Source organism: Salmo salar, chromosome ssa18 (genome assembly GCF_905237065.1).
Source record: "Salmo salar chromosome ssa18, Ssal_v3.1, whole genome shotgun sequence".
NCBI lineage: Eukaryota > Metazoa > Chordata > Actinopteri > Salmoniformes > Salmonidae > Salmo > Salmo salar.
Genome location: NC_059459.1, coordinates 75,861,465 through 75,887,958, shown reverse-complemented (window position 1 = coordinate 75,887,958; position 26,494 = coordinate 75,861,465). Strand labels below are relative to the sequence as shown.

General features: G+C 44.8%; 1 protein-coding gene across 2 annotated transcripts in view; it reads left to right on the top strand.

Moving 5' to 3' along the window:
* The first annotated feature begins 1,133 nt into the window (after positions 1–1,133).
* LOC106578054 (NHS-like protein 2) overlaps positions 1,134–26,494 on the top strand; it is a 173,668-nt gene continuing 148,307 nt past the window's right edge. For both annotated transcript variants that reach the window (XR_006760536.1, XM_045701572.1), the window contains exon 1: positions 1,134–1,817. Coding sequence is in view for 1 of the 2 variants with exons in the window: in XM_045701572.1 (XP_045557528.1) it covers positions 1,541–1,817 (277 nt within the window). In the remaining variant the exon portion in view is untranslated. The remainder of the gene's footprint in view (positions 1,818–26,494) is intronic.

Below are 26,494 nucleotides of genomic sequence, written 5' to 3'. Positions count from 1 at the left end.
AGAGAGAGATGGGAGTGGTGAGGGGGTCAAAGAGAAAGAGAGAGATGGGAGTGGTGAGGGGGTCAAAGAGAGGGAGAGAGATGGGGGTCAAAGAGAAAGAGAGAGATGGGAGTGGTGAGGGGGTCAAAGAGAGGGAGAGAAAGAGAGAGATGGGAGTGGTGAGGGGGTCAAAGAGAAAGAGAGAGATGGGAGTGGTGAGGGGGTCAAAGAGAGGGAGAGAAAGAGAGAGATGGGAGTGGTGAGGGGGTCAAAGAGAAAGAGAGAGATGGGAGTGGTGAGGGGGTCAAAGAGAAAGAGAGAGATGGGAGTGGTGAGGGGGTCAAAGAGAAAGAGAGAGATGGGAGTGGTGAGGGGTCAAAGAGAAAGGAGAGATGGGAGTGGTGAGGGGGTCAAAGAGAAAGAGAGAGATGGGAGTGGTGAGGGGGTCAAAGAGAAAGAGAGAGATGGGAGTGGTGAGAGGGTCAAAGAGAAAGAGAGAGATGGGAGTGGTGAGGGGGTCAAAGAGAAAGAGAGAGTCACTCAGTGGAGAGTTGTTGAAGTGTGTTCCTTAAACCTGGGTGAATTACAGTTTTTCCAACATTCTATCCATGCTTGTCCAAGTACAGCTGCGAAAACTCCTCTCTGACCCATAAAGCTTATTGTTCCATCACTGAGAGAGAGCATGAGAAAGGGAGGAGAGGGAAGAGAGAGAGAGAATAATGGAGAGAGAGAGAGAGATAAATGGAGAGAGAGAGAGAAATGGAGAGAGAGAGAAATGGAGAGAGAAATTGAGAGGGAGAAATGGAGAGAGAGAGAGAGAGAAATGGTGTGAGAGAGAGAGTGACTGGGTTATATTGGTGATTTATTTCATCTATAAGGGTCAGAGGGTCAGTATTTGCCATGAAGGGAGGAGTGTGTGTGTGTGTGTGTGTGTGTGTGTGGGGACAGGAATGTGATGGAGAGATGTTGAGAAGACCTCCTTAGATGGCACCAGTTATTAGTTTTATTCAATCATGGAAGTATGACCAAATTGGTGATATAGCCTGGGCCTACATAGATTGGTCTATGTATCTAAAAAAAAAATCAAGACTCGAAGTTGTGCACTTGATGCATACAAGATACAAGATTGTTGGAGAGGCTGCCTCTCCATATAAGTGGCATTAGTTAAATGGCGCCTAAAAAGTTTAGATAATCAGTCATATAGCCTACATAGTCTCAAGTTCCAGAGTGTCTTTGTAACGTGCGGGGTCGGGGTGACGTCTTGCTGTCCCCAGATCAGACCAGAGGATTTGATTCCTCTTCCTCCTCCCCGCAGCAGGTTTCGCTTCGGGAAGACCAGAGACAAACAACCCTAGCCCATACTGGCGTGCCGAGGCGGAGACCACCGCGTCGTGGACAGTCAATCACAATGCAAAAAAAAAAAATACGCACTGGACTCGCAACAACTCTTACTGCGGTTCTTCTTCAACAACAAAAACAATAACAGAGTTTCCCGCACGGATTACACGCTTCTTTAGAAGGAGGATAATATTTCGACTGGGTTTGCGCGTTTGGAAGGAAAATGCCCTTCTACAAGCGCACGCTAGTTCCCAAGGATGTCTGTAAAAACGACACGAAGAGGCCAAATGCGAATTTCGGGGACTTGGTGGACGTGTGCGGGTTCTCTCTGTGTTCGGTGCTCCGACAGCTCTCGGATTTATCCCGACAGTCCGTCAGCATCTTGGAAGAGCTCGAGGGCGAGCTCGTGTCTATCTGTCTCCGGTCGGAAACGCTCGAGGGCAAGGTGATTAGTTTACAACGGCACATCACCGCGCTCTCCAAAAAGCCACCGCCAAAGAGTAAGAAATAAATCACACTGTATAATTTTATATCACTTGTGTGGCCGTAGGAGTGAGCTCAACTCACTGAGGTCAACTTTTAGTTGAGAATGTGTGGGAGAGAGATTCACAATCGCCAGTTATTGTTTGAGGTAACTTGGACATGGTGGAGGAAAGAAATCATGCTATGTTTATACTGTAAAGGGTGACGATCACATCACTGTGTGCGTTTCTTAGCCTTAACCGTGCGTTCTGCAGCTTTCAACGGTTGTTTACAAAATACAACTCTCCCGCTTTCTCACTCTGTGTCTTTTGACTTATGTTTTTTTTTAACCCCTAATTCCATTCATGTTACAAAACAGTAGCCTATTGTCTATATTCCTTAAGGTATGGGCTACACATCATCAGCGGTCACTGGAAACGCTGCGCGTGCCACAGCATTGTGCCACAGCGGCATCCCAAACGGTATACTTTGTCGCCAAGTCACTTGGTGCGACACGAGCTATAGGCTATTACGAATATCGACAGCGCGCATGATTACAGATTTAGATGTCACACCGGATAAGGATTTCTCCGATGAACGTGACGAGGGCAGTGTCACCGATAGATGTTAATTAAAATAGAAATAGACGCACAGCACCCTATTCCGCATGGTCAACAGTAGTGCACTATATAGGGATCTGTTCAACAGTAGTGTACTATATAGGGATCTGGTCAACAGTAGTGCACTATATAGGGAATAGGGCTCTGGTCAACAGTAGTGCACTATATAGGGAATAGGGCTCTGGTCTAAAGTAGTGCACAATAGGGTGCCATTTGGGACCTAATAAAAGTGACAGCAGTTCTGTCTTAGGCTGTCTAACTCTCTCTGCTCTGCCCTGTTGGCTTGAGTTCAGCCAAACCAAACCAAGCCAAGGCAGCTACCAGAGACTGAACACATGGCCCAGAACAGAAAAAAAACATATTTCCTGTGAGAGAGATATTGTAAGTTAAGCAGCTCTCAGTTGGAGAGTGGAACCTCAGTCATGATGCCTACAGTCAAACATAGAGAAACAGTTCTGATGTGATGCTGCTGGTGGAATGACAGGTCGGCTACAGAAGTGCCATGGTAACTCACAGTGAAGTGCCATGGTAACTCACAGTGAAGTGCCGCGGTAACTCACAGTGAAGTGCCATGGTAACTCACAGTGAAGTGCCGCGGTAACTCACAGTGAAGTGCCGTGGTAACTCACAGTGAAGTGCCGCGGTAACTCACAGTGAAGTGCCATGGTAACTCACAGTGAAGTGCCGCGGTAACTCACAGTGAAGTGCCATGGTAACTCACAGTGAAGTGCCGCGGTAACTCACAGTGAAGTGCCGCGGTAACTCACAGTGAAGTGCCGCGGTAACTCACAGTGAAGTGCCGCGGTAACTCACAGTGAAGTGCCGCGGTAACTCACAGTGAAGTGCCGCGGTAACTCACAGTGAAGTGCCGAGGTAACTCACAGTGAAGTGCCGCGGTAACTCACAGTGAAGTGCCGCGGTAACTCACAGTGAAGTGCCGCGGTAACTCACAGTGAAGTGCCGCGGTAACTCACAGTGAAGTGCCGTGGTAACTCACAGTGAAGTGCCGCGGTAACTCACAGTGAAGTGCCGCGGTAACTCACAGTGAAGTGCCGCGGTAACTCACAGTGGACACTTGTGATTTACTATGTTGGTATGGCAATAATGAGATTGTAAGTTCAGCAAATCTCCAATTGGAGAATGGAACGTCAGTCATGAATGACAAAGATAAACAATTGATAATGTTGTCTTTGTGTTGGTCTAATAACATTACATAGCACGACAATGACTCAGTACCGGTACCCCTGCTATATAGCCTCGTTATTATTATTTTATTGTGTTATTTAAAAAAAAAGTTTACTTTATTCTATTTTGTATTTTTTTTAAATCACCCTGAAGAAGGCACAGTGATGCCGAAACGTTGGTAAATACCAAATCAATTACTGGGAGTTTATATTTGATAGCTATTTTTTTTTTTTATACTTCAAACTAATATTTTCTTACTTAATAAAAAAAAACGGCATTGTTGATTAAGGGCTTGTAAGTAAGCATTTAACGGTAAGGTCTACCTATACCTGTTGTCTTCAGCACACGTGACAAATAACATTTGATTGATTTGATTTGACAATATAACACAGGCATAACATAACACTAGTCAGCCACAGTACAGAGGTGTTGCCATGGCAACTCAATGGTCAACACTCTTATGACTCACTATGTTGTTGCGTCAGCTGTTTTGACAGTTGAGCAACAGATACATCTATACACCATTAACTGGAAGTCAGTGAGACACATTGAAATGGCTCATGCTACATGGCAAGATGTCACAAGACTGTGTTTACCAAGTCAAGGGTGAAACAATAATCTGTTTTCTCCATGGTGATAAAAACCATCTCTGGTTAGACTATCTCTTCCTTCATCCTGTTATTGCTCACAACCGTCAAACACACTATTCACTTCGCAGTGAATGTTTCACCAAGTGTTATGTCAATGTTTTGAATAGGCCTACAAACTCCTCTGTTCACTGTCTTACACTGAGCATAGAATGAGAGAGGAGAGAGAGAGGTAGAGGAGAGAGAGAGGTGTATATGCAGAGGAGGGTGAGAGAGAGAGAGGGAGAGAGAGGTAGAGGTGGGAGAGAGAAAGAGGGAGAGAGAGATATAGAGGAGGGAGAGAGAGGTGTATATGTAGAGGAGGGTGAGATATATATATAGAGAGAGGAGGGAGGGAGAGAGGTGGAATGAAAGGGGGAGAGAGAGGTGGAAAGAAAGAAAGGAGAGAGAGAGATGGAGAGAGAGGTGGAATGAAAGGAGAGAGAGAGATGGAAAGAAAGGGGAGAGAGAGATAAAGAGAAGAGGGAGATAGATAGAGAGATGTGGAAAGAAAGGGGTGAGAGAGGAGGGAGAGAGTGAGGTGGAAAGAAAGGGGTGAGAGAGTGAGGTGGAAAGAAAGGGGTGAGAGAGTGAGGTGGAAAGAAAGGGGTGAGAGAGTGAGGTGGAAAGAAAGGGGTGAGAGAGTGAGGTGGAAAGAAAGGGGTGAGAGAGTGAGGTGGAAAGAAAGGGGTGAGAGAGTGAGGTGGAAAGAAAGGGGTGAGAGAGTGAGGTGGAAAGAAAGGGGTGAGAGAGTGAGGTGGAAAGAAAGGGGTGAGAGAGTGAGGTGGAAAGAAAGGGGTGAGAGAGTGAGGTGGAAAGAAAGGGGTGAGAGAGTGAGGTGGAAAGAAAGGGGTGAGAAAGAAAGGGGTGAGAGAGTGAGGAGGTAGAGTGAGGTGAAAAGAAAGGGGGGAGAGAGGGAAAGATAGAGTAGAGAGATCAAGAGGCCAAATAATGTAATAGTTTCTAAGTCAACTGAAGATGAGTAGCAGTTTCCTTTCTCAGTTTCCTTCTCCTCATCTTAGCAGTTCCTCGCTCTGTCGCTCCTTGACCTGTGTGTGTGTATGTTGTGTATACCATCACTGGAAGCTGTCAGTCAGTTGCCTAATGTGATAGTGTGAACTGAAGAGCTTGTCCTTCCTGTGGAAATCTCTCTCTCTCTCTCTACCTCCCTTTTTCTCTTTCTCCCTCTTTCTTTCTCTCTCTCTCTCTCGCTCCCTCTTTCTCTCTCTATCCCTCACTCCCTCTTTCTCTCTCTATCCCTCACTCCCTCTTTCTCTCTCTATCCCTCTTCTTTCTCTCTCTCGCTCCCTCTCTCTCTTTCCTTCTCTCTGTCTCTGTCTCTCTTTCTTTCCCTCTTTACCTCTCTCTGAAATTCAAATTCAAGATGCTTTATTGGCATGAAAAACATTGTTTCAATATTTCCAAAGCAGCAATGTATACAATATATAAGACAACATACATTGTAATAAAATAATGATGAATAATAATATAAAATGGTAGTAAATAATAATTAAAAAATAATAATTTTACAGTTTTTCCCAATTGCTAAAACACAATTTTGCAAACTAAGCTGGTTTTATCATAATACTTAACACAATTCCCAAAACCACACCCAAACTGCAAAATACCTCATATCCTGCAAAATGAAGCACTGCAACCAAAACTACATATAGGATTATCAAAATCAAACGTTTGCACGAAATGACACACACTTCATTCATATTACCAGATTTGTCTAACCAACTACACACTGTTGGGCATAATGAAAAGCACTCATCTTTAGTATGCTTTGCCATAATACTAAAATAGTTCAAATTGTAGAAAATTCTTCAGATGCACAGAAATATTTGCAGCATGCTGTTGAAACATTTTATTATTCACCAAATGAGTCAGTGCAACATATGCACAGCAGATATATTTACATTGGACTGAACAAAAATATGCTCACAAAAAAACAGTAAACTGAAAAAGAAAATTGCAGAATAAATATATATATATTAAAAAAAATATATATACAAAAAAAAAAAAAGAGCCAAGAAAAATAATGAATAAAGATAATCTTGCCGCACAGCTGGGTCTGGCCACAACGCCTCGTCCACATCACAGGCAATATCTTCCCTTGCCAGACATCGAGGGAAGAAGCGCCTTGAGTGCCTTATCCATCCCTGAATCGCACCCACATCAATCTCATCACATGCCTCTTCCATGGCCTGCACTAGAGGCATGCGCACAAAGGGCTGCCAGTCGTATACCTTCCACCGCCATGCCGAAAATAACTCTTCTATGGGGTTCAGAAATGGTGAGTATGGTGGGAGGTATTGCACGAGAAATGGTGGGTGGTCAGCAAACCAGTTTTGGTCTGGGGCTGCACGATGAAAGCTCACGTTGTCCCATACTACAATGTACCGGGTTCTTTGATGGTTTGCATCATTCATACGCTCTGGTGGTATGAGAATATTGTGGAGTCTGTCCAGAAATGTGAGAATATGGGCTGTGTTGTATGGTCCAAGGTTGGCATGACGGTGGAGGACACCATGCGTATTGGAGATGGCAGAGCACATTGTGATGTTCCCACCACGTTGGCCAGGAACATCTATAATGGCTCTGTGGCCAATGACGTTTCTCCCCCTTCTTCTGGTCTTTGCTAGTTTGAACCCAGCCTCATCTATAAAGATGAACTCATGTGGGATTGCATGAGCATCCATTTCCAGTACTCCCTGAAAACAAAGAACAAAAGCAGTCAATATGGTGTTATCCAGTACACTGGGAAACAATGTTGCGTGTAGTGTACTGCAGTCAATATTGTACTTACATCCACATATGCTCGTCTGACCTCTTTGTTTCTTTGAGAGTTTCTCTCAAACGGCACCTTATAAAGTTATTTCATTCTGATTTGGTTTCGCTTGAGAATGCGAGCCAATGTGGACAGACTGACTCGTTGAATGTTGTTGAATATGGTGTTGTCTTGGATGATGTGGCTTTGAATGTCTCGGAATCTGATTTCATTATTTTCCAAAACCAAGTTTACAATGGCAGCTTCCTGTACCCCGGTGAACATTTGGCCCCTTCTTCCACCATGGTTGCATCTCTCAGTCCTTTAGAAAAACTAAAATATAGGGCTTGGACAATGCAGCCTAAAGATATTTCCCCCACAGTAGAGTAAATTCTACAGGAAATTTGTGCAGTTAGTGTATGACATCAGCCATTCATGAAGTAAACAGGTGTCACCCAACTGATACACTATGACATGGGGTGTACTACATAGTGTGAAAGAAATGTTAGTTACATACCTGTACTCCAGTCTAAATGTCCGGATGACACAGGCGACAGTAAAACGGCTCAAGTTGGGCTGCACTCTCTGTCCAGCCTCTCGCATTGTCAGCCCATGGTTGATGACATGATCAACTAAGGTTGCTCTGATTTCATTTGAAAATTGTTGACTTTTTTGGCCATGAACTCCTCTACCAGCTCTACCCCTACCTCTCACTCTTCCTCCCCCTCTCATTCTCACCCTCCCTCTGCAAGGGCTTCTATTGTTGTTGTAAAACAAAAGGTGGTCACCTGTGGTCTTTTCATAGTGCTTACTTCCTGATTGAAGTGGTAACAATTAACCATTGAGGTGTTTGGCCAGGTGGCACATGTATTGGCCAATTAGCTCATGTAGTGTCATTTTGAATGGCAGTGTTTTGAAATGGCTTTATGTCAGATTGTTGTGTCTTATGCAGAGAACCGTGTGCAGTGCATTTAAAAAGTGCCATTTTGAATTGCAAAATGTGTGTAAAGCAGAAAATGTGTTTAGGCTTTTGGAGACTTGAGAAGAGGTTTTGCTCTCTGTGTGTCAGTTTAAATAATTGTGCTGTGCATGTCATTTTAGTGTGTTAGCAATTGGAAAAAAAATGTAATAAAATGCTGACAGTCAGTAGTAGAAATATAAAAAGCAAATAAATTACAATTTGGAATAAATGCAGTAATTCCTGTGAATGATGAATATCTTGGTGAGAAATATTTCTCACAGTAAAGGAGAAAGTGCATCTCTGTCTCCACCTCCCCTGTCGTGCAGTGACCACATTCACGCTCCTCTTTGAGTAGCCATGTCTTTTTATATCTGCTGGTTTCTATTGACAATCGGTGGTCACTCAGCCTGTACTTGGTAAGGATCTGTCTCTGCTTCATATCTCTGACAGAGTAGAGATAATCAGCCAATTCATATTCTCTGTTTAGGGTCAGATAGCAATTTAGTCAGCTTTGTGGTTTTGTTTCGTTTTTCCAATGTTGTAAATATGAGTCCTTTGATTGGTTCATGATTTTGATTCGTCTCTCCCTCTCTGTCTCTCTCTTTCTCTCTTTCTCTCTCTCTCTCTCTCTTTTGCTTTCTCTCTCTCTCTTTCTGTCTCTCTCTCTCCCTCTGTCTCTCTTTCTCTCTCTCCCTCTCTCTCTGTCTCTCTCTCTCTTTCTCTGTCTGTCTCTCTTTCTCTCTCTCTCCCTCTCTCTCTGTCTCTCTCTCTCTTTCTCTGTCTGTCTCTCTTTCTCTCTCTCCCTCTCTCTCTCTCTGTCTCTCTCTCTCTTTCTCTGTCTGTCTGTCTGTCTGTCTCTCTCTCTCTCTCTCTCTCTCTCTCTGTCTCTCTCTTTCTCTAATCCTCATAGGGCTCTACAGTGCTACCAATTTTTGTTTGTGAGCACCAGTACCCCTATGAAAAAAATAGAGAATACACTGAGTGCAGATTCGTGACCGTCATGCTTGCACCATTACGACAGGGAAAACGGCTTGTTTCTAGCCCATACTGTTCAAATATTGTTACCCATATTACCCACATTACCTATATTATCCATATTACCCACATTACCTATATTACCCATATGATCCATATTACACACATTATCCATATTACCCACATTATCCACATTACCCATATTATCCATACTACCCATATTATCCATACTACCCATATTACCCACATTACCCATATTATCCATATTACCCACATTACCCACATCACCCATATTATCCATACTACCCATATTATCCGTATTACCCGTATCATCCGTATTACTCGTATTATACATATTATCCACATTATCCATATGATCCACATTACCCATATTACCCACATTAGCCACATTACCCATATTACCCATATTATCCACATTACCCACATTAGCCACATTACCCATATTACCCATATGATCCATATTACCCATACGATCCATATTACCCACATTACCCATATTACCCACATGACCCATATTATCCATATTACCCATATTGCGCATATGATCCCTATTACCCATATTATCCATATTACCCATATTATCCATATTACCGGGGACACAGTTGTATTTTTCGCTCCACATTTTATATTCATAATCCATGTGGTGGGCTGTTCTAAAGCTACTCACTAGCCACTAACCTTGTTCAGTCATGTTACAGCATTAGCTAACAACCTGGTAACCACAGATGAAAGTTATCTGGTAACTTTACCATTATTTTGATGTCTCAGAAAAAAAGTCAGAGTGAGTTGGAGTCACGAGATCCAGGTAGACCCCCAAGTGGAGCTGTCCTACGAACTATCCCTCCCTGACCCCTCTGTCTCTCTCTCTCTCCCTTCTCTTCCCCACTGTTGTCTTCTCTCCACTTTCCTCTCCTTTCCTCTCCTCTCTCATTCCTCCCTTCTTTTCCTCCCTCCTGTCTTTCCCAGTAATGCTCTCCCTGTCTCTAATTATCTGGACGATCAGATCACCCTGCCCGTGTCTCTGTTCTCAGCCAGTCAGCAGCTAGCTAACTCACCCTGCCCGTGTCTCTGTTCTCAGCCAGTCAGCAGCTAGCTAACTCACCCTGCCCGTGTCTCTGTTCTCAGCCAGTCAGCAGCTAGCTAACTCACCCTGCCCGTGTCTCTGTTCTCAGCCAGTCAGCAGCTAGCTAACTCACCCTGCCCGTGTCTCTGTTCTCAGCCAGTCAGCAGCTAGCTAACTCACCCTGCCCGTGTCTCTGTTCTCAGCCAGTCAGCAGCTAGCTAACTCACCCTGCCCGTGTCTCTGTTCTCAGCCAGTCAGCAGCTAGCTAACTCACCCTGCCCGTGTCTCTGTTCTCAGCCAGTCAGCAGCTAGCTAACTCACCCTGCCCGTGTCTCTGTTCTCAGCCAGTCAGCAGCTAGCTTACTAGCGTGAAGACCTGGCCAAACACAGCCATGTTGCTGTTGAAGTCTTAATGATTTGATAAGGTCTTGTTATGGTTGGTCTCATTGTGAAATGTAACCTGCTAAAGAGAGAGAGATATATGTTTATTTATTTTCCCTTTTGTACTTTTAACTATTTGCACATTGTTACAACACTGTATGTAGACATAATATGACATTTGAAATGTCTCTATTCCTTTGGAACTTCTGTGAGTGTAATGTTTACTGTTAATTTTTTATTTTTTTCTTCACTTTTGTTTATTATCTATTTCACTTGCTTTGGCAATGTTAACATATGTTTCCCATGCCAATAAAGCCCTTAAATTCTATTGAATTATATATGAGGGTTATGGATGAGGGAGAGGGGGGGTTATGGGATGGAGAAGGGTAAGATATGGGATAGAGGGTGAGATGGGGAATAGAGAGAGAGAGAGAGAGAGAGAGAGAGAGAAGGAGTGAGTGTTGTGCTAGAGAAAGAGGGATAAAGAGTGAGACAGTGAGTGTTGGGACAAATGAGAAGGGGAATCAGGAGGGGGATATACATTCAGGTGAAATACAGAGAAGAAAAAAAATATTAACAACTTCCTGTCTTGGCTGCAAGCCCAGCCTTTTCTCTCCAGCTACGTAACTTCAACTTTTCTCTTTCTTTTAAATCATGTTATTTTTTCCCTCCACTGCACTTTTTGGCCCAGTCCATTGCCCCGGCGACGGTCCAGCTGTGAACAAAGCCAGAGCAAGTGTTCTGTGGTTCGAACTACTGCCAGGGTTCCGTGGGGGTGTCTCTTTCTCTGGTCCGTTTCTGTTCTCTACATTGTACACTGTTCTGTGTTCTGTCCTCAACAGAGAATGACACACACACACACACACACACACACACACACACACACACACACACACACACACACACACACACACACACACACACACACACACACACACACACACACACACACACACACACACACACACACACACACACACACACACACACACACACACACACACACACAATCTTCCTCTACAAAGTTGAGGGAGAACAGGAATAGAAGGAGAGAAGTAAAGCAGTGTTTGGGTTGTGCAACAAGTCTTGAGTGTTGCTGACTGTCATCCTAATGCTTCCCTACAGCCACTCTCAGCTGTCTGGACTTGTCTCTCCTCTCTGTCTCTGTCTCTCTCTCTCTCTCTATGTCTCTCTCTATGTCTCTCTCTGTCTCTCTCTCTGTCTCTGTCTATGTCTCTCTCTCTCTGTCTCTCTCTCTGTCTGTCTCTCTCTCTGTCTCTGTCTCTCTCTGTCTATGTCTCTCTCTCTCTCTGTCTCTGTCTCTGTCTCTGTCTCTGTCTCTGTCTCTCTCTGTCTATGTCTCTCTCTCTCTCTCTCTCTGTCTCTGTCTGTCTCTCTCTCTCTCTCTCTCTCTCTCTCTCTCTATGTCTCTCTCTCTCTATGTCTCTCTCTCTCTCTCTCTCTCTCTCTCTCTCTCTCTCTCTGTCTCTCTCTCTATGTCTCTCTCTCTCTGTGTTACTGTCTGGGAATACAACAGATAGAGAAGCTGGATTTACACAACTAGGAGCCCTATTTCCCACAAAGTGCACTTCTTTTGACTAGAGCACTATTGGCCTGGTCAAAAGTAGTGCACTGTATATGGAATAGGGTGCCGTTTGGGACTCTGTGTCGGAATGCATCAGGATCTAATGGAATTAGAGCTCATTGTGAGGTCAGCAGTTCCCTGAAATAGGAAGGAGGACACATGGAATGTTTTAATTCCTTGGGAGGAGAGGGGGAGGGTTAGGGGAGGAGGAGAGGAGAGAGGGTGAGGAGGGAGGAGAGAGGATGAGGGAGGTGAGAGAGACAGGGAGGAGGGAGAAGAGAGAGCGGATAAGGAGGGAGGAGAGAGAGGGGAGGAGGAGGGAGAAGAGAGAGCGGATAAGGAGGGAGGAGAGAGAGAGGGTGAGAAGGGAGGAGAGAGAGAGGTGAGGTGGGGGAGAGAGAGAGAGAGAGAGGTGAGGAAGGAGGAGAGAGCGTGTATGTTAGCCTGTGCTACATGTGTCTTGTGTGTGTAATGGTGGACCTTAGCAGCGCTGGAGTTTCCGCTGGCCAGTTGAGCTGTTGGCCTTTCCCTTTCCCTCAAACACATGTATATCTCTTTATAAGAGAGAGAAAATGTACGAATTAGCCTCCTTCTGTATGCCTATATCTGTGTAGCAGACGCTGTGCCTTATCTGACATAAAGAAATACATGTTGGTGTCGTAGAATGGTGTCTCTCTCTCTCTCTCGCTCTCTCTCTCTCTGTCTCTCTGTATCTCTCTCTTTCCCCGCCCCCCCTCTCTCTCTCTCTCTGTCTCTCTGTATCTCTCTCTTTCCCCGCCCCCCCCCTCTCTCTCCTCGGTCTCTCTCTCTCTCTCTCTCTCTCGGTCTCTCTCTCTCTGTCTCTCTGTATCTCTCTCTTTCCCCGCCCCCCCTCCCCCCTCTCTCTCTCTCTCTCTCCTCGGTCTCTCTCTCTCTCTCTCTCTCTCTCTCGGTCTCTCTCTCTCTGTCTCTCTGTATCTCTCTCTTTCCCCGCCCCCCCTCTCTCTCTCTCTCTCTCTCTCCTCGGTCTCTCTGTATCTTTCTCTTTCCCCGCCCCTCTCTCTCTTGTCTCTGTATCTCTCTCTCCATCTTGCTGTCCTTCTTTCTCACCTTCAGTTTCTTATTGCATCTCTTTTCTTACTTGCCTTTACTTTTATCATCACCTCCCTTCCCTTTTTCTCTGTTCATCATATCTGAGATGTATGTGTGTGTCACTGTTTGTCACTCTGTCTGTGTGTGTGTGTGTGTGTGTGTGTGTGTGTGTGTGTGTGTGTGTGTGTGTGTGTGTGTGTGTGTGTGTGTGTGTGTGTGTGTGTGTGTGTGTGTGTGTGTGTGTGTGTGTGTGTGTCACTGTGTTTTTCCCAGACCTTGCAAGCTGTAGTTATGTAAACATAAAGATAGCAGAAGCTCTGAGAGAGATATATAGAGAGACACAGAGAGAGACACAGACAGATATATGTAGAGAGAGATGTATAGACATAGATATATAGAGAGATATATAGAGCGAGATAGAGAGAGATGTATAGAGATATAGAGAGAGAGATACAGAGAGATATATGTAGAGAGAGATATATAGAGAGAGATATATACTGCTCAAAAAAATAAAGGGAACACTTAAACAACACATCCTAGATCTGAATGAAAGAAATAATCTTATTAAATACTTTTTTCTTTACATAGTTGAATGTGCTGACAACAAAATCACACAAAAATAATCAATGGAAATCCAATTTATCAACCCATGGAGGTCTGGATTTGGAGTCACACTCAAAATTAAAGTGGAAAACCACACTACAGGCTGATCCAACTTTGACGTAATGTCCTTAAAACAAGTCAAAATGAGGCTCAGTAGTGTGTGTGGCCTCCACGTGCCTGTATGACCTCCCTACAACGCCTGGGCATGCTCCTGATGAGGTGGCGGCTGGTCTCCTGAGGGATCGCCTCCCAGACCTGGACTAAAGCATCCGCCAACTCCTGGACAGTCTGTGGTGCAACGTGGCGTTGGTGGATGGAGCGAGACATGATGTCCCAGATGTGCTCAATTGGATTCAGGTCTGGGGAACGGGCGGGCCAGTCCATAGCATTAATGCCTTCCTCTTGCAGGAACTGCTGACACACTCCAGCCACATGAGGTCTAGCATTGTCTTGCATTAGGAGGAACCCAGGGCCAACCGCACCAGCATATGGTCTCACAAGGGGTCTGAGGATCTCATCTCGGTACCTAATGGCAGTCAGGCTACCTCTGGCGAGCACATGGAGGGCTGTGCGGCCCCCCAAAGAAATGCCACCCCACACCATGACTGACCCACTGCCAAACCGGTCATGCTGGAGGATGTTGCAGGCAGCAGAACGTTTTCCACGGCGTCTCCAGACTCTGTCACGTCTGTCACGTGCTCTATGTGAACCTGCTTTCATCTGTGAAGAGCACAGGGCGCCAGTGGTGAATTTGCCAATCTTGGTGTTCTCTGGCAAATGCCAAACGTCCTGCACGGTGTTGGGCTGTAAGCACAACCCCCACCTGTGGACGTCGGGCCCTCATACCATCCTCATGGAGTCTGTTTCTGACCGTTTGAGCAGACACATGCACATTTGTGGCCTGCTGGAGGTCATTTTGCAGGGCTCTGGCAGTGCTTCATATAGATATGTGTGTATATATATATATATATATATATATATATATATATATATATATATATATATATATATATATATATATATATATATATATATATATATATATTGAGAGACATATAGACATACATATATAGAGACATATAGAGAGAGATAAAGAGAGAGATATATAGAGATTAAATCAAATTTCAAATCAAATTTATTTATATAGCCCTTCTTACATCAGCTGATATCTCAAAGTGCTGTATAGAAAGCCAGCCTAAAACCCCAAACAGCAAGCAATGCAGGTGTAGAAACACGGTGGCTAGGAAAAACGTCCTAGAAAGCCCAAAACCTAGGAAGAAACCTAGAAAGGAACCAGGCTATGAGGGGTGGCCAGTCCTCTTCTGGCTGTGTCGGGTGGAGATTATAACAGAACATGGCCAAGATGTTCAAATGTTCATAAATGGCCAGCATGGTCAAATAATAATAATCACAGTAGTCGTCGAGGGTGCAACAGGTCAGCACCTCAGGAGTAAATGTCAGTTGGCTTTTCATTGCCGATCATTGAGCGTATCTCTACCACTCCTGCTGTTTCTAGAGAGTTGAAAACATCAGGTCTGGGACAGGTAGCACGTCCGGTGAACAGGTCAGGGTTCCATAGCCGCGGCAGAACAGTTGAAACTGGAGCAGCAGCACGGCCAGGTGGACTGGGGACAGCAAGGAGTCATCATGCCAGGCATGGTCCTTGGGCTCAGGTCCTCCAAGAGAGAGAGAGAGAAAGAAAGAAAGAGAGAATTAGAGAGAGCATACTTAAATTCACACAGGACACCGGATAAGACAGGAGAAATACTCCAGATATAACAGACTAGGCCTAGCCCCCCGACACATAAACTACTGCAGCATAAATACTGGAGGCTGAGACAGGAGGGGTCAGGAGACACTGTGGCCCCATCCGATGATACCCCCGGACAGGCCAAACAGGCAGGATATAACCCCACCCACTTTGCCAAAGCACAGCCTCCACACCACAAGATGGATATCTTCAACCACCAACTTACCATCCTGAGACAAGGCCGAGTATAGCCCACAAAGATCTCCGCCTCGGCCAACCCAGACAGGAAGACCACGTCAGTGACTCAACCCACTCAAGTGACGCACCCCTCCTAGGGACGGCATGGAAGAGCACCAGTAGGCCAGTGACTCAGCCCCTGTAATAGGGTTAAAGGCAGAGAATCCCAGTGGAGAGAAGAGAACCGGCCAGGCAGAGACAGCAAGGGCGGTTCGTTGCTCCAGTGCCTTTCCGTTCACCTTCACACTCCTGGGCCAGACTACACTCAATCATAGGACCTACTGAAGAGATGAGTCTTCAATAAAGACTTAAAGGTTGAGACAGATTCTGCGTCTCTCACATGGGTAGGCAGACCTTTCAATAAAAATGGAGCTCTATAGGAGAAAGCCCTGCCTCCAGCTGTTTGCTTAGAAATTCTTGGGACAGTTAGGAGGCCTGCGTCTTGTGTCCGTAGCGTACGTGTAGGTATGTACGGCAGGACCAAATCGTAAAGGTAGGTAGGAGCAAGCCTATGTAATGCTTTGTAGGTTAGCAGTAAAACCTTGAAATCAGCCCTTGCCTTAACAGGAAGCCAGTGCAGGGAGGCTAGCACTGGAGTAATATGTTAACATTTTTGGGTTCTAGTCAGGATTCTAGCAGCCGTATTAAGCACTAACTGAAGTTTATTTTGTGCTTTATCCAGGTAGCCGGAAGGTAGAGCATTGTAGTAGTCTAACCTAGAAGTGACAAAAGCATAGATACATTTTTCTGCATAATTTTTGGACAGAAAATGTCAGATTTTTGCAATGTTACGTAGATGGGAAACAGCTGTCCTTGAAACAGTCTTGATATGTTCGTCAAAATAGAGATCAGGGTCCAGAGTAACGCCGAGGTCCTTCACAGTTTTATTTGAGACGACTTTACAACCATCAAGATTAATTGTCAGATTCAACAGAAGATCTCTCTGTTTCTTGGGACCTAGAACAAGCATCTCTGTTTTGTCCGAGTTTAAAAGTAAAACGTTTGCAGCCATCCACTTCCTTATGTCTGATACACAGGCTTCCAGCGAGGGCAATTTTAGGTCTTCACCATGTTTCATCGAAATGTACAGCTGTGTGTCATCCGCATAGCAGTGAAAGTTAACATTATGTTTTTAAATGACATCCCCAAGAGGTAAAATATATAGTGAAAACAATAGTGGTCTTAAAACGGAACCTTGAGGAACACCGAAATTTACAGTTGTTTTGTCAGAGGACAAACCATCTACAGAGACAAACTGATATCTTTCCGACAGATAAGATCTAAACCAGGCCAGAACTTGTCCGTGTAGACCAATTTGGGTTTCCAATCTCTCCAAAAGAATGTGGTGATCGATGGTATCAAAAGCAGCACTAAGATCTAGGAGCACGAGGACAGATGCAGAGCCTCGGTCTGATATCATTAAAAGGTAATTTACCACCTTCACAAGTGCAGTCTCAGTGCGATTATGGGGTCTAAAAACCAGACTGAAGCATTTCGTATACATTGTTTGTCTTCAGGAAGGCAGCGAGTTGCTGAATTGTTGAGAGGAATGGGAGATTCAATATAGGCCGATAGTTTTTTTATATTTTCTGGTTCAAGGCTTGGCTTTTTCAAGAGAGGCTTTATTACTGCCCCTTTTAGTGAGTTTGGTACACATCCGGTGGATAGAGAGCCATTTATTATGTTCAACATAGGAGGGCCAAGCACAGGAAGCAGCTCTTTCAGTAGTTTAGTTGGAATAGGGTCCAGTATGCAGCTTGAAGGTTTAGAGGCCATGATTATTTTCATCATTGTGTCAAGAGATATAGTACTAAAACACTTGAATGTCTCCCTTGATCCTAGGTCCTGACAGAGTTGTGCAGACTCAGGACAGCTGAGCTTTGGAGGAATACGCAGATTAAAGAGGAGTCCGTAATTTGCTTTCTAATGATCATGATCTTTTCCTCAAAGAAGTTCATGAATTTATTAGCCATCCTCTCTTGGGGAATGCTGCTTTTTAGTTAGCTTTGCGACAGTATCAAAAATACATTTTGGATTGTTCTTATTTTCCTCAATTAAGTTGGAAAAATAGGATGATCGACCAGCAGTGAGGGCTCTTCGATACTGCACGGTACTGTCTTTCCAAGCTAGTCGGAAGACTTCCAGTTTGGTGTGGCGCCATTTCCGTTCCAATTTTCTGGAAGCTTGCTTCAGAGCTCGGGTAGTTTCTGTATACCAGGGAGCTAGTTTCTTATGACAAATGTTTTTAGTTTTTAGGGGTGCGACTGCATCTAGGGTATTGCACAAGGTTAAATTGAGTTCCTCAGTTAGGTGGTTAACTGATTTTTGTCCTCTGACGTCCTTGGGTAGGCAGAGGGAGTCTGTAAGGGCATCAAGGAATCTTTGGGTTGTCTGAGAATTTATAGCACGACTTTTGATGATCCTTGGTTGGGGTTTGAGCAGATTATTTGTTGCGACTGCAAACGTAATAAAATGGTGGTCCGATAGTCCAGGATTATGAGGAAAAACATTAAGATCCACAACATTTATTCCATGGGACAAAACTAGGTCCAGAGTATGACTGTTGCAGTGAGTAGGTCCGGAGACATGTTGGACAAAACCCACTGAGTCAATGAAGGCTCCGAAAGCCTTTTGGAGTGAGTCTGTGGACTTTTCCATGTGAATATTAAAGTCACCAAAAATTACAATATTATCTGCTATGACTACAAGGTCCGATAGGAATTCAGGGAACTCAGTGAGGAACGCTGTATATGGCCCAGGAGGCCTGTAAACATTAGCTATAAAAAGTGATTGAGTAGGCTGCATAGATTTCATGACTAGAAGCTCAAAAGACGAAATACGTTTTTTTTTTTTGTAAATTGAAATTTGCTATCGTAAATGTTAGCAACACCTCCACCTTTGCGGGATGCGCGGGGGATCTGGTCACTAGTGTAACCAGGAGGTGAGGCCTCATTTAACACAGTAAATTCATCAGGCTTAAGCCATGTTTCAGTCAGGCCAATCACATCAAGATTATGATCAGTGATTAGTTCATTGACTATAACTGCCTTGGAAGTGAGGGATCTAACATTAAGTAACCCTAGTTTGAGATGTGAGGTATCACAATCTCTTTCAATAATGGCAGGAATGGAGGAGGTTTTTATTCCAGTGAGATTGCGAAGGCGAACACCGCCATGTTTAGTTTTGCCCAACCTAGATCGAGGCACAGACACGGTCTCAATGGGGATAGCTGAGCTGACTTCGCTGACTGTGCTAGTGGCAGACTCCACTAAGCTGGCAGGCTGGCTAACAGCCTGCTGCCTGGCCTGCACCCTATTTCATTGTGGAGCTAGAGGAGTTAGAGCCCTGTCTATGTTCGTAGATAAGATGAGAGCAACCCTCCAGCAAGGATGGAGTCCATCACTCCTCAACAGGCCAGGCTTGGTCCTATTTGTGGGTGTCCCAGAAAGAGGGCCAATTATCTACAAATTATATATTTTGGGGGGGAAGAAAACAGTTTTCAAACAGCGATTGAGTTGTGAGACTCTGCTGTAGAGCTCATCACTACCCCTAACTGGGAGGGGGCCAGAGACAATTACTCGATGCCGACATCTTTCTAGCTGATTTACATGCTGAAGCTATGTTGCGATTGGTGACCTCTGACTGTTTCATCCTAACATCGTTGGTGCCGATGTGGATAACAATATCCCTATACTCTCTACACTCGCCAGTTTTAGCCTTAGCCAGCACCATCTTCAGATTAGCCTTAACGTCGGTAGCCCTGCCCCTGGTAAACAGTGTATGATTGTTTTAAGTCTAATACTGCGGGTAATGGAGTTGCCAATGACTAGGGTTTTCAATTTGTCAGAGCTAATGGTGGAAGGCTTCGGTGTCTCAGACCCTGTAACGGGAGGAGTAGAGACCAGAGAAGGCTCGGCCTCTGACTCGACTCGTTGCTTAATGGGGAGAACAGGTTGAAAGTTTCTGTTGGCTGAATGAGGGACACCGGTAGAGCATTCCTACAGCATTTCCTTCCAGAGGCCGTGAGAAAGTTGTCCGGCTGCGGGGACTGTGCGAGAGGATTTATACTACTATCTGTACTTACTGGTGCCACAGATACCGTTTCATCCTTTCCTACACTGAAATTACCCTTGCCTAATGATTGCGTCTGAAGCTGGGCTTGGAGCACAGCTATCCTCGCCGTAAGGCGATCGTTGTCCTGTATATTATGAGTACAGCGACTGCAATTAGAGAGAGAGAGAGAGAGAGAGAGAGACAAAAAGAGAGAGAGAGAGACAAAAAGAGAGAGAGAGACAAAGAGAGAGAGAGAGAGAGAGAGAGAGACAAAGAAAAAGCCATCACCTGGAGAAGAGTCCCCTAGGCAAGCTGGTCCTGGGGCTCTGTTCACAAACAGACCCCACAGAGCCCCAGGACAGCAACACAATTAGACCCAACCAAATCATGAGAAAACAAAAATATAATTACTTGACACATTGGAAAGAATTAACAAAAAAACAGAGCAAACTAGAATGCTATTTGGCCCTAAACAGAGAGAACACATTGGCAGAATACCTGACCACTGTGACTGACACCAATTTAAGGAAAGCTTTGACAATGTACAGACTCAGTGAGCATAGCCTTGCTATTGAGAAAGGCCGCCGTAGGCAGACCTGGCTCTCAAGAGAAGACAGGCTATGTGCACACTGCTCACAAAATGAGGTGGAAACTGAGCTGCACTTCCTAACCTCCTGCCAAAAGTATAACCATATTAGAGACACATATTTCCCTCAGATTACACAGATCCACAAAGAATTCGAAAACAAACCAATTTTGATAAACTCCCATATCTACTGGGTGAAATACCACAGTGTGCCATCACAGCAGCAAGATTTGTGACCTGTTGCCACAAGAAAAGGTCAACCAGTGAAGAACAAACACCATTGTAAATACAACCCATATTTATGCTTATTTATTTTCCCTTTTGTACTTTAACCATTTGCACATTGTTACAACACTGTATATATACATAAGATGACATTTGTAATGTTTTTATTATTTTGGAACTTCTGTGAGTGTAATGTTTACTGTTCATTTTTATTGTTTATTTCACTTTTGTATATTATCTACCTCACTTGCTTTGGCAATGTTAACATATGTTTCCCATGTCAATAAAGCCCCTTGAATTGAATTGAATTGAACTGATATAGAGAGAGTTATGGAGAGAGTTATGGAGAGTTATGGAGAGAGATATAGAGAGTTATAGAGTTATAGAGAGATATAGAGATGTAGAGAGATAGATATATATAGAGAGATAGATATAGAGAGAGTTATAGCGAGAGTTATAGCGAGAGATATAGAGAGTTATGGAGAGAGATATAGAGAGTTATAGAGTTATAGAGAGATATAGAGTTATATAGAGAAATATAGAGAGCGTTATAGAGAGAGATATAGAGAGCGTTATAGAGAGATATAGAGAGATATAGAGAGAGTTATAGAGAGATGTAGAGAGATAGATATAGAGAGAGATATAGAGAGAGATTTAGAGAGTTACAGAGAGAGATATAGAGTTATAGAGAGAGATGTAGAGAGATAGATATATAGAGAGAGATAGATATAGAGAGGGATTTAGAGATTTATATAGAGAGTTATAGAGAGTTATGGAGAGAGTTATAGAGAGAGATGGAGAGAGTTATGGAGAGAGTTATAGAGATATAGAGAGAGTTATAGAGTTATAGAGAGAGATATAGAGAGCGTTATAGAGAGAGCTATAGGGAGCGTTATAGAGAGATAGAGAGCTATAGAGAGAGTTATAGAGAGAGTTATAGAGAGATGTAGAGAGATAGATATAGAGAGAGATATAGAGAGAGATTTAGAGAGTTACAGAGAGAGATATAGAGAGAGATATAGAGAGAGATAGTTATAGAGAGAGATGTAGAGAGATAGATATATAGAGAGAGATAGATATAGAGAGGGATTTAGAGAGTTATATAGAGAGTTATAGAGAGTTATGGAGAGAGTTATAGAGAGAGATGGAGAGAGTTATGGAGAGAGTTATAGAGATATAGAGAGAGTTATAGAGAGAGATATAGAGAGCGTTATAGAGAGAGCTATAGGGAGCGTTATAGAGAGATAGAGAGCTATAGAGAGAGTTATAGAGAGAGTTATAGAGAGATGTAGAGAGATAGATATAGAGAGAGATATAGAGAGAGATTTAGAGAGTTACAGAGAGAGATATAGAGAGAGATATAGAGAGAGATATAGAGAGAGATAGAGTTATATAGAGAGATATAGAGTTATATAGAGAGATATAAAGAGATATAGAGAGAGATATAGAGTTATAAAGATAGAGTTATAGAGACATATAGAGAGATGTAGAGAGATAGAGATGTAGAGAGATAGATATAGAGAGAGCTATAGAGAGAGATATAGAGTTATAGAGAGATATAGAGAGAGATAGAGTTATAGAGAGATAGAGAGAGATGTAGAGAGAGAGATATAGAGAGATATGTAGAGAGATAGATATTGAGAGATATAGAGAGATATGTAGAGATATAGATATTGAGAGAGATATAGAGAGATAGAGAGAGATATAGAGTTATAGAGAGAGAGATATAGAGAGATATAGAGAGAGATATAGAGAGATATAGAGTTATAGAGAGAGATGCAGAGAGACATAGCGTTATAGAAAGATATAGAGTTATAGAGTTATAGAGAGATATATATAGAGAGATATAGAGTTATAGAGAGAGATATAGAGAGATATAGAGTTATAGAGAGAGATATAGAGCGATATTGAGTTATAGAGAGAGTTATAGAGAGATAGAGAGAGATATAGAGTTGTAGAGAGAGATATAGAGAGATATAGAGTTATAGAGAGATATAGAGTTATAGAGAGAGATATAGAGAGATATAGAGAGATATGTAGAGATATAGAGAGATAGAGAGAGATATAGAGAGATATAGAGAGAGATATAGAGATATATAGAGTTATAGAGAGATATAGAGAGATGTAGAGAGATATAGAGAGATATAGAGTTATAGAGAGATAACTCTATAGAGAGAGAGATATAGAGAGATATAGAGTTATAGAGAGAGATATAGAGAGATATATCCAGGAATGTATATATCATCATCTACTGTCTCCGCCACACAAGGACATGCGACACACTGTATGATCATGGTGAAACACACAGACACACACTGCTCCCTCTCTATTGATGGAATGTGTGTGTGGATCTGTGTGTGTGTGTGTGTTTCACCATGATCATACAGTGTGTCGCATGTCCTAGTGTCCCTGCTTCACCATGACCCGGTTTGAACTTGGACATAGTTTGGTTGAGAGAACAGTACGTTGAGCACTGATGTGTTGGGCTGGTTGAGCCTTACTGACACTGAACTCTCCCCATCGCTGCCTCACCTCCTGCCTCCTCACTCCTGTTTCCATGGAGATGTATTGAATGGTAATAGAGATGCATTATGGTGCATTATGGGAGCATCCATAGGAGGCTAGTACTCCTGACTTCGCAAGGAGACTACATCCCCCATGCTCCTTGGCTGCTCTTCCTCTCCTTCCTCCTCCTTCCCCCTCCCCTTCCTCCTCTTTCTTCCTCCTCTTCCTCCTCTTTCTTCCTCTCCTTCCCCCTCCCCTTCCTCTTCTTCCTTCCTCTCTTTCCTCCTCCTCTTCATTTCTCTCCTTACCTCTCCCCTTCCTCCTCTTCCTTCCTCTTTCCTTGTCCTCTTCCTCCTCTTCCTTCCTCTTTCCCCCTCCTCTTCCTCCTCTTCCTCCTCTTCCTCCTCTTCCTTATTCTCTTTCCCCCTCCTCTTCCTCCTTTTCCTCCTCCTCTTCCTCCTAAACAAATATTCACTAATATCTTCACATGGAGATGTTTCTATTAGTTAAAAACAAACTGTTTGTTCTTAATATTTGAAAAAGGTCTTTAATTCGCGGTGTGATGTTTTTAATGCCCTGATTTCTATAGGTCCATTTCTCCAGTCAGTTGAGCCTTTGTATCTGGAATATCTGACTCTGACATCATCATGTGCCCTTGGAGTTTGTAATTACTGCTGTTGTCGAAAGGACTACTGTGAGTTTTTGTAAAGTTATGTGTTCCTTAATATATACAAGGAAATTAACGTTTTGAGGCTATACAGTGTTCGTTTACATTTATGTTGTTTAGAAACATTAGAGTGAAACAAGCTTGAATTTTAGTTTCTGATGTGATAAGACAATTAAACTATGCTCATGAAGCATTTATAAGTTATGTTCTTCAAAAATCAAGGTGGTGTATCATGGATTTATAAATCCCCAAACTGCTGATTTCCCCTTTAAATGCAGGGAGATTAAAGGAAAGGACTAATGAAGGAAACAATGTTATTTTAGTGTATTGGGACACAGCCCAGCCCCCACCGCCGAGCACTGTGGGGTAAATATCCCCCACCGCCGAGCACTGTGGGGAAAAGATCCCCCACCGCCGAGCACTGTGGGGAAAAAAGCCCCCTCCGCCGAGCACTGTGGGGTAAATATCCCCCACCGCCGAGCACTGTGGGGAAAAGATCCCCCACCGCCGAGCACTGTGGGGAAAAAAGCCCCCTCCGCCGAGCACTGTGGGGAAAAGATCCCCCACCGCCGAGCACTGTGGGGAAAAAAGCCCCCTCCGCCGAGCACTGTGGGGAAAAAAGCCCCCTCTGCCGAGCACTGTGTTGACAGCAGGGGGCAGTTTGTTGCGGCGAGCGGTGTATGTGAGTGTCGGTAGGAGGTTATGCGCTAGGACACAACCAGAGAACACGCAGTTCTGCCACCCGCTGCATTCTGGCGCCTTGATGAGCTCTCCCTCTGTGTGTGTGTGTGTGTGTGTGTGTGTGTGTGTGTGTGTGTGTGTGTGTGTGTGTGTGTGTGTGTGTGTGTGTTTGGGAACATTTCCCTGTCACCAAGTTTGGCAGGTTCTGCTGTGTGTAGGCGTAGTGTTAGTAAACATACGGTGTGTGTGTGTCTGTCTGTGTGTTTCACAGAGTGCGTGTCCATGCGTGTGTGTCTTGTCTATTATATGTGTTTAAGTGTGTTTGTAAACAGCTCAATGCACGACACAGGACACGACACAGGACACGACACAGGACACGACACAGGACACGACACAGGACACGACACAGACACAGGACACGACACAGGTCACGACACAGGTCACGACACAGGACACGACACAGACACAGGTCACGACACAGGACACGACACAGGACACGACACAGGTCACGACACAGGACACGACACAGGACACGACACAGGCACAGGACACGACACAGGACACGACACAGACACAGGACACGACACAGGTCACGACACAGGACACGACACAGGACACGACACAGGTCACGACACAGGTCACGACACAGGACACAGGACACGACACAGGACACGACACAGACACAGGACACGACACAGGTCACGACACAGGACACGACACAGGACACGACACAGACACAGGACACGACACAGGTCACAACACAGGACACGACACAGGTCACGACACAGGACACGACACAGGACACGACACAGGACACGACACAGGACACGACACAGGTCACGACACAGACACAGGACACGACACAGGACACGACACAGGACACGACACAGGTCAAGACACAGACACAGGACACGACACAGGACACGACACAGGACACGACACAGGTCACGACACAGACACAGGACACGACACAGGTCACGACACAGACACAGGACACGACACAGGACACGACACAGGACACGACACAGGACACGACACAGGACACGACACAGACACAGGACACGATACAGGACACGACACAGGACACGACACAGGACACGACACAGTACACGACACAGGTCACGACACAGACACAGGACACGACACAGGTCACGACACAGGACACGACACAGGACACGACACAGGACACGACACAGACACAGGTCACGACACAGGACACGACACAGGTCACGACACAGGACACGACACAGGTCACGACACAGACACAGGACACGAAACAGGCACAGGACACGACACAGGACACGACACAGACACAGGACACGACACAGGTCACGACACAGGACACGACACAGGTCACGACACAGGACACGACACATGTCACGACACAGGACACGACACAGGTCACGACACAGACACAGGACACGACACAGGACACGACACAGGACACGACACAGGACACGACACAGGTCACGACACAGGACACGACACAGGACACAGGACACGACACAGGACACGACACAGACACAGGACACGACACAGGTCACGACACAGGACACGACACAGGACACGACACAGGACACGACACAGGACACGACACAGGACACGACACAGACACAGGACACGACACAGGTCACGACACAGGTCACGACACAGGACACGACACAGACACAGGTCACGACACAGGACACGACACAGGACACAGGACACGACACAGGACACAGGACACGACACAGACACAGGTCACGACACAGGACACGACACAGGTCACGACACAGGACACGACACAGGACACGACACAGGCACAGGACACGACACAGGACACGACACAGACACAGGACACGACACAGGTCACGACACAGGACACGACACAGGACACGACACAGGTCACGACACAGGACACGACACAGGACACAGGACACGACACAGGACACGACACAGACAAAGGACACGACACAGGTCACGACACAGGACACGACACAGGACACGACACAGACACAGGACACGACACAGGTCACGACACAGGACACGACACAGGTCACGACACAGGACACGACACAGGACACGACACAGGACACGACACAGGACACGACACAGGTCACGACACAGACACAGGACACGACACAGGACACGACACAGGACACGACACA